Below are 8,934 nucleotides of genomic sequence, written 5' to 3'. Positions count from 1 at the left end.
AAATAAATAAATAAATAAATAAAACATTAAAGCCTGGCGATAATCACTGCTTTCCAGGCTTGCATACTGCATACCCTCAGAAAATATTATGTGTATACAGATATAAGAATATATACATGGACACAGACAGTCCTTTTCTGTACAAATAGAACCAAACTCTACATGTTACATCTCTGTACTTTGCTATCATATATAAATATCTACCTTAGTGTTTGTATGGGGTCTGACAATTAAGTTCACAAACTCATCCTAGAAAAAATGCTACATACCTCATCACTGAATAATAGCTCCAAAATTACTTTGAAGAGTGAAGTAGGTACTGGTGTCAGTGCATAGCTTTTCCAAGGGAAGGTGACCATAGTGACATTCAGCAATGAGGTATGCAGCACCTTTTCTAGGATGAATTAATGAACTTAACTGTCAGACCGTGTATGGCTGAGTGGTATTTCTTTTTTTTTCTTTTTTTTGAGACAGAGCCTCAAGCTGTCACCCTGGGTAGAGTGCTATGGCATCACAGCTCACAGCAACCTCCAACTCCAGGGCTCAAGTGAGTCTCTTGCCTCCGCCTCCTAAGTAGCTGGGACCACAGGTGCCCGCCACAATGCCCAGCTATTTTTTGGTTGCAGCCGTCATTGTTGTTTGGCAGGCCAGGGCTGGATTCGAACCCACCACCTTAGGTGTATGTAGCTGCCGCCTTAGCCACTTGAGCCATAGGCGCCAAGCCACTGAGTGGTATTTCATTTTATATATATATTATAATTTAACCAATACCCTCTTGATAGACATTTAGGTTGCTTCCAAGTTTTCTGTTACAATGCTATAGCAAAAAAATCCATAAACATATTCCGGTACTCTTCTGTGACTTTTTAGGATAAATGTTTTGTTTTGTTTTGTTTTTGAGACAGAGTCTCACTTTGTCCCCCACTGGTAGAGTGCAGTGGCATCACAGCTCACAGCAACCTCAGACTCTTGGTCTCAAGAGATTCTTTTGTCTCAGCCTCCTGAGTAACTAGGACTACAGGCACCCACCACAACGCCCAGCTATTTGTTAGAGACTGGGCATTGCTCTAACTCAGGCTTGCTCCAAACTCGTGAGCTCAGGAGATCTGCTCAGCTCAGCCTCTCAGAGTGCTGGGACTACAGATGTGAACCACTGTACCCAGCTGGGAAAGGTTTTAAAAGGTTCATTGGGCTCGTCCTCGGCTTGCATGCCAGGAGAGTCCAGGCCCGGGGCCCCTGGGCTTCCCGGGTCTGTAATAAATCTCATCTTATGCCCTTTAAAAATAAATAAATAAATAAATAAAAATAAAAATAAAAAGGTTCATTGATATCTGTGATTTTTTTTTTTTTTCCTGAGACAGTCTTACTATGTCACCCTCGGTAGAGTGCCATGGTGTCATAGCTCATAGCAACCTCAAACTCTTAGGCTTAAGCAATTCTCTTGCCCCAGCCTCCCAAAGTGCTAGGACTACAGGTGTCCACCACAATGCCCAGCTATTTTTTTTGTTGTAGTTGTCATTGTTGTTTTAGCTGGCCCAGGCTGGGTTCGAAAATGCCAGCCTCGGTGTATGTGGCTGGCGCCCTACCCACCGCGCTAGGGGCGCCACCCAATATCTATAATCTTTTAAACTTTTTTTCCATTCAACAAAAATGATAAGGCTCAGTGCCCGTAGCTCCAGTGGCTAGAGCCCCAGCCACATACACCAGGGCTGGTGGTTTTGAACCTCGCCCAGGCCTGCTAAACAATAATGACAACTATAACAAAAAATAGCCAGGGTGACGCACTTAGCTCAGTGGGAAGGGTGCTGACTGCGAACACTGAGGCTGGCAAGTTCAATCCAGCCTGGGCCAGCTAAAAAACAACAGCTACAGTAAAAAAAATAGCCAGGTGTTGTGACAGGCATCTGTAGTCCCAGCTACGTGGGAGGCTCAGGCAAGAGAACTGCTTAAGCCCAGGACTTTGAGGTTGCTGTGAGCTATTAACATCATGACACTCTACCCAGGGCAACAGCTTAAGACTCTGTCTCAAAAAAAAAAGCTGGGTGTTGTGGCAGGCACCTATAGTCCCAGCTACTTGGGAGGCTGAGACAAGAGAATCACTTAAACCCCAGAGTTTTAGGTTGCTGTGAGCTGTGACACCACAGCACTCTACCCAGGGTGACAAAGTGAGAAAAAAATACATATTACTTTTTAATTTTACATTTCATGAATCATTATTGAGGTAAACATAAAAAATGTAAGAGCATTTTAATTACAATTCTTCTATAGGTTCTTGTACTGGTCAGAACACTTTCTATTTATTTCCAAGAATTTCCCACATACTCCCTTTGTCTCTTAGGGATAAATTTGTAAATCAGGGAATGAAACCATGAGATATGATTATAAACTTCAAACAATTACTTTTGTTGTTGATTTCTAATTTTTTTTTAAGATGGGGTCTTAATATGTTGACTAGGCTGGCATCAACCTCCTGGGAGCAAGTAATCCTCCCATTTCAGCCTCCTCAATAGCTTGGACTACGGGTGTGCACCACTGCACCCAGCCTGATTTCTAATTTTAAAAGAAATAAACTATAATAAGAAGACTGAATTTTCAAACTAAATCAGGCATCACCTTCTTAAAGTAGTCTCAAGTTCTTTAGTTGTCCCAGTAATGGGATTTTACTTAAAACATGGCCAAAAGGCTTTTAGCCTTATCTAATCCCTGAGCTTTTTCATTGCAATTGACTGGAATGTAAGCATCGGGAGGGCACATCTGCCCATTTTGCAGCTATAACAACAAGGTCCAGCAGTGCCTGCACAACTCTCAATGCTGCATGAGTTATTGCACAGATGGATGGGTAGACAGCTGGATGACCAAACCTTGTTGAGAGGTGGCCACAAAAAGATAGCAGCTCTCCCGGCCAGTAATAACGAAGGCAAGAGGTTGTTCCAAAAGTAGACTTGATGGCTTCTGTGAAATATGTGTGGTCTGTTTGGGGGACTACATCAAAAGAGGTAATGCTTTCTTGAATATGTGTATTCTGATATACTGGTATATTTTCTAATCATGCTTCAGATACTGTAACAGTCATATGGGAACACATATGCAGCTTCCCACATAGAAAAGCAAAGAGGCTAAGAGTACAGCCTCTAGAACAGTGGTTCTCAACCTTCCTAATGCCACGGCTCTTTAATACAGTTCCTGCGGGTCACAACCCACAGGTTGAGAACCGCTGCTCTACGAGTCCTTACTCTAGCTCTGCTACCGTCTCTCTGAGCCTTGATTTCCTCATCTCTACATTGGGACAGAGGACCTACCACATAGCAGAGCTCCAGGACTCACAAAGAGACACATACTCTCAGAATTTAGCACGGTGCTTAATAAACAGGGCCTGTTAGGATGTCCCAACAGCTACAGCTGACTCTGAATCATACCGAGCTTGAAGCCTGCTAGAATCTGACCAGTCCGAGAAGAAAAGCCTGAACAAGAAAGAGCCTACCTCCCACTTGCATCCCACATGCCGGGCAGATGATTTTCCAGGGGGCATCCAAGGTACCTTGGTTTTCACCCGGACACTCCGCCGCACATTCACGGTGTCCCCTTTCATTCCTCGCTTATGAGATTTCTGTGGAAAGGGACAAACCTAAGATCACTTTTATGCCCAGGAGGCCAGTGTCACTCGGGTGGCATCCACCTCCAACTGTGCAGGAGAGCCTCTGCTAACTAAGGTTACTCTGCTGTTTCTGGAAGACAGGCCTGCCTACCTTTTGACCAGGTAACTGACCTCTGAAAGAGAGTGTTTGTGTCCCAAACCTCTGGAGTCAGAAGCACGAGGAGGCTGGGCTGAGAGGTATCACTCTGATCCACAGCTGTTTCCTCGCCCCACTGGCATGCTCCTACCTGGCTGGTGGTCGCTGATGGTTTCGGGAGTTTTTTTATGTGGACGTGGACAGGGGTGTTCTCATCCACGTGAACATGTAAGGGGGGAGTTGAAGAACGGTCCTTCATGGTTCGCTTCTGGCAGGCAGGGGAGGACAACACAAAAATGGTTGATCTGTGGATGAGTAAACTGGGCATAAAAACAGAGCTCACAGCCTCTAGGAGCCATTGAAAGCCTAGCCACCAAGCGAGCAGGACAGCTACCAACTACTGGCATGCAGGCAGGCACCAAGGCAGGAGTACCATCCAGCAGGCTCCTACAGAGATTCCAGCTGAAGACCACCAGGGAGACCCAGGTCCCTTCATGAGAAGGTTCTGCAAGACCGTGAGTTCTACAAGATAGTCCACACCCAGGCCCCAGGGTCCTCAAAACTGAATCTCCTTCTAAGCCTGCTGGAATGCAGAGCCCCTCCTTGGATTTAGTGCAGCACAGCTGGAAAGCAGGTGGATGCTTCCACACAGTAATCTTAACAGGGGACGCAGAGTAGCATGGGAAACACAAAACATGGATAGGGCACAGAATAGATCAGACAGCAGGCTGGTAGAAGACTGTGAAAACAGAAAGATGGAGGAAATGCCAAAGATGAGAAGGTTGTCTAGAGTCTTTTTTTTTTTTAACTGAGACTGAGTCTCACTTTGTCACCCTTGGTAGAGTGCTGTGACATCATAGCTCACAGCTATGGGCTCACACTCTCGGATTTGAGTAATTATCTTGCTTCAGCCTCCCAAGTAGCTGGGACTATAGGCACCCGCCATAATGCCCAGCTATTTTTTTTTTTTTTTTTTTGAGACAGAGCCTCAAGCTGTCCCCCTGGGTAGAGTGCCGTGGCATTACAGCTCACAGCAACCTCCAACTCCTGGGCGCCCAGCTATTTTTGGAGACAAGGTCTCTTCTCTGGCTGAGGATGGTTTCGAACTCCTGAGCTCAAGCAATCTGCCTGCCTTGGCCTCCCTGAGTACTAAGATTACAGCACCCAGCAACTTGTCTAGATTCTAAAGAAAACACCCTAGCTAGCTGTCCCTCCTCACCCCTCCTCATTCCATCCATTCTCCTAATCTTTTAAAATTTCTCGGGCGGCACCTGTGGCTCAAGGAGTAGGGCGCTGGCTCCATATACCAAAGGTAGCAGGTTCAAACCTGGCCCTGGCCAAAAAAAAACGCTGCAAAAGATAAAATTAAAATGTCTCTTTCTTTTCTTTTCCTTTATTTTATCTATTCATTTGAAAATCTGTTCTAAAGATTTTAGGATGTGCCTGGAAGGATAAGGTTAAGACAACCTTCCCGGCTCGGTGCCTGTGGCACAAGCAGCGAAGGCACCAGCCACACACACCTGAGATGGCGGGTTCGAATCCAGCCTGGGCCCGCCAAACAAAAATGCTGGCTAAAACCAAAAAATAGCTGGGCGTTGTGGTGGGCGCCTCTAGTCCCAGCTACTTGGGAGGTGGAGGCAGGAGAATCACTTGAGCCCAGGAGTTGGAGGTTGCTGTGAGCTCTGATGCCACGGTATTCTACTGGGGCAACAGCTTAAGGCTCTGTCTCAAAAAAAAAAAAGACAACTTTCCCTGAGTTGGCAGCCTTGCCACAGGCCAGAAAAGAATCAGCAGTACATGCAGAACAGCAACTAGACCACCAGGGCCACAGTGGTGCCTGGCAGGTAAGGCAGCTCCTAGAAAAGGCATGCAGAAGCATTTTTGACAGGGTCACAGACCAGAGAGGGCTGCTCTGCGATCAGTCACCTACCGTCACAGTTACACTGGGTGCGCCACAAGGTGTTCTCAAGACTTTTTTCTGCGTGAGACTCGTTACTCCGTTTTTCCCACACGATGGAAACCTGTACCCGGGCACAAGAACCAGATCATAAGCAGAAAACTAGGACTCTCTTATTTCTTAGTTCTCACAAAATGGCACCCTCATACGGTAGCTAACAAGTTCACAGCTAGGAGAAGGAGCCTGGAATTCCTTGGCTCCCAGACACGAATGGTGTGCCCAGCAGTAGGATGGAAACAGAGTGACTTGTATTTGCAGGCTGGCCTTTTAACCTGCCACCGCATCACGCATATTATGACCTTCGCTGAAAAGCCTAGCTGTCATCCTGTCAGGTGATAAAAAGCAGGCAGCACAAGAGTAGCAGCCAAGAGGTTGGTGTGGCCAAGCGTGGATGTGCACAGGACAGTGCCTAGACCAGAGGCGATCCTGGAGAAATACTCAGTGAATGACTGACATAAAAAGACAGAGCATTAGGCTCAGGAACAAGAAATCACTGTGACTCAACTTCACCAAATTAAGGCTCAAGTAATCACCTAAGAGGATGAAAAAGTATCTATTTTCCAAAATATTCCACTTGCTACCCTTTAAAATCCTAGGAAGCAAAGAATCTGCTTTAATGCCATGTGTAGTTCATCTTGCTTACACATATACCGTACAGCTCCATCACCAGATTTGCAAAGATAGCAAAAGCTTAATCTGCTCTAAAATCAAGCAGCAGTATATCCAAGAATTCCTGGATGGGAAGGGACTGGAATAATTATTTGATCCATCTCTTTGCCTCCTGACAGTCCCAAATTATTACTATGACCTCCCCACAAGTGCTTGGAGAAAATAATGCAACATAAAAATGCAAGGTTAAAATACATGAGCACTTTAGTATGCATTTTGCTGTATGCATATCACACCTTGATTCTCATATATCTATATATATATTTATTTATTGAACCCTGCTAATAATTTAGCCAAGGAATATCAAAACTGAGAAGGCAGACTTTTTCCCTTTTCATTTATAACACCGTTGTTCACCCAAAGCCAATAGTGTTGGCAAATCGCTTCCTCAGTGGGCTTCCTGTCAAATCAACTGGATTCCATCAACACCTTGCTAATTGCCACATCCACCTCCTATGTCACGGTGATTTATTTACACCCGGTCTTTCAAAAAAGGCTCTGAACCTAGTGCTTCGTTGAAGACAACAGGGGTGACCCGGTTTTCTACCAGAAAGCTAGGCACCTGGGGAGGGAAAGAGCAAGGGAGGCAAAGATGGGATATTATGTGTGCATTTCTTTCCTCCTTCCCTTTAAAAATGATTTTTAAATGCTTTGGTCCAGACTTCCAGTCCACAAAACAAGGAAGCTGAGGAGAGAAGCCTCAAAGAGCCTGGTCTGGGGACCCCTGACCACCTTTCCCTGCCCTACAGCGGAGGCGCCCCCCAACGTCGGCAGTACCTGGGGGAGCCGCCTGAGGACGAGGCAGACATGGCTAGGCATCAAAGCCGCAAAGGTGGGCAATTGGATCGGCAGGCTCTGCTCAGGGGGACCCAGAGGGGCTTGTCAATGAGAATCTCAGGGGCCCGGCATCAAACGTCCGCTCTGAGGGGAGGAGGGTGGAAGCTTTGGGAGTGGCACTTGGATGAAAACTTGGGAGGCGCTCCTCTACTGTCCAAGTCGCACAGCAACTGTCCTGCCAAAGTGGGGGGAGATAGGAGAGGCTGAGCGACCTGCAGGTGGGGGGCACGGCAGGAGGTCCCCTCCCGGGGGAGGAGGGCGGAACTACAAAGGAAGGGACTTCCATGCCTGGGCCCCACCGGGGAAGGAAGGTGGACAGCTACCAGGGGAAATCCTGAGGTACTGGCTGGGGTGCGTAGAGGGCAGGTGAGAACCAATAGGCCCCAAGTGGGCCCCAAGGGGCCGGAACCCGCGCAGGGAGCTGGAGGGATATTCCGGGCGGGGCCAGGGCAACAGTCTCCTAGGAGAAGGGGCGTTCCCAGCAGAACAGGTATCCGGAGAGAACCAATAGTATTTCAAGGAGGGAGGAGCAGAGCCTACTGGGCCACAGGGGCGCTTGGCCGGTAGCCGGGTACCCAGACTACAGAGGGAAAGCCCACCCCGGCGCAACAGGGGACCAAACAACCAAGTTAGGGAGGGTCAGACGCCAGGCTGTGAGGGGGAGCCAGCAGGAGCCGGGTGAGGCCCCAGGCGGCCCGGAGGCGGTCCCCGGGGTACAGCACTGTCTACGAGGACCGGGCGAATAACTGCTGTGCAGAGCCCGCAGGGAGGAAGAGGCGGACTAAGCGATACCCGCCGGCGGGCAGAGGGCTAGGGGCCCGACTCCGTCGGTGGAGAGAAGGGACGGTCACCCACCAGCGGGCAGGAGGAGACCAGATTCTGCCCATAGAGAGAAGGGCGAAGCCCTGCCTGAGGGCGGCGGAGGAAGGGGCAGAGCCCTGCCGGTGGCCAGGAGAGCAGGGAGGCGGCCGGCCCGCCCGTTAGCGGGAGGAGGAGAAGCCCCGTGCCGGTGGGCGGGGCAGGGGCCAGATTCTGACTGGAGCGGGACGAACGCGCCAGGGGTCTAAAGGCGAGCGCGACCCGGACGAACCCTTGGGGGCCGAGCGAGCTGGGGGTGCAGGTGCAGGGCGATCTCGCCCGCGGGGACCGGGCCCAGCGGCGGCCTCTCACCAGGAGCGACACGGCTGCGCCCAGAAACGCCTCCTTATGAAGTCGTTGAAGTCGGAGGCCAGGGTCGTGCCATGGAGACGCCGCGGCGGATGCAGTCCGGCTCCGGCTGCGGCTCCTCCCCGCTTCCGCCTCCTCTTCCGACACCCAGTCGGCAGCTCGCCCATTGGCCAGTTCAAACCCCCCCGTGAGCCGCTCGGGTTTCGCCATTTAGGCCCAGCCCCTGGCGTCACAGAGATGCCCCGCCCCTCCATCAGCTCCGCCCACTTCCGGGCCACGCGTCCGGTCGCCATGGAGAGGCACGACGCCTCCAGCAGGCCTTGCCGGGACTTGTCCCGCAGTTCAGGGACAGGCTTCCTAGTGCGCCATGTTTACCCTCCCTGCGGTCATCATTCCCACGACTCCCAGGAGCATGGACGCTCCTCTAAGCTCCCTGTGAGCCATACTCGGAAACTAGGCTCAGAAAGGGCTCAAAGAACAAGTTAGAGTCTGGAGCTGCACAGAAATCCTGTTAATCCAGCCCTGCCCCTAGTTCAGAATTAGTGCAGCGACTCTCTCCCCTTCCCACATCGC

The 8,934-nt window shown here is 49.7% G+C and overlaps 1 protein-coding gene across 1 annotated transcript in view; it reads right to left on the bottom strand.

Moving 5' to 3' along the window:
* ODF2 (outer dense fiber of sperm tails 2) overlaps positions 1–8,734 on the bottom strand; it is a 47,113-nt gene extending 38,379 nt beyond the window's left edge. The window contains exons 1-4 of the mRNA XM_012802342.2: positions 8,365–8,734; positions 5,662–5,752; positions 3,883–3,999; positions 3,539–3,607 (exon numbers count right to left, since the gene is read on the bottom strand). Of these exons, the coding sequence (XP_012657796.2) occupies positions 3,539–3,607; positions 3,883–3,999; positions 5,662–5,752; positions 8,365–8,654 (567 nt within the window). The 5' untranslated portion in view covers positions 8,655–8,734. The remainder of the gene's footprint in view (positions 1–3,538; positions 3,608–3,882; positions 4,000–5,661; positions 5,753–8,364) is intronic.
* Positions 8,735–8,934: the final 200 nt, after the last annotated feature.

The sequence above is a fragment of the Otolemur garnettii genome, unplaced genomic scaffold (assembly GCF_000181295.1).
Source record: "Otolemur garnettii isolate 467f Iridium unplaced genomic scaffold, OtoGar3 scaffold00014, whole genome shotgun sequence".
Classification (NCBI taxonomy): domain Eukaryota; kingdom Metazoa; phylum Chordata; class Mammalia; order Primates; family Galagidae; genus Otolemur; species Otolemur garnettii.
This window is presented reverse-complemented; position numbering and strand designations above follow the sequence as displayed.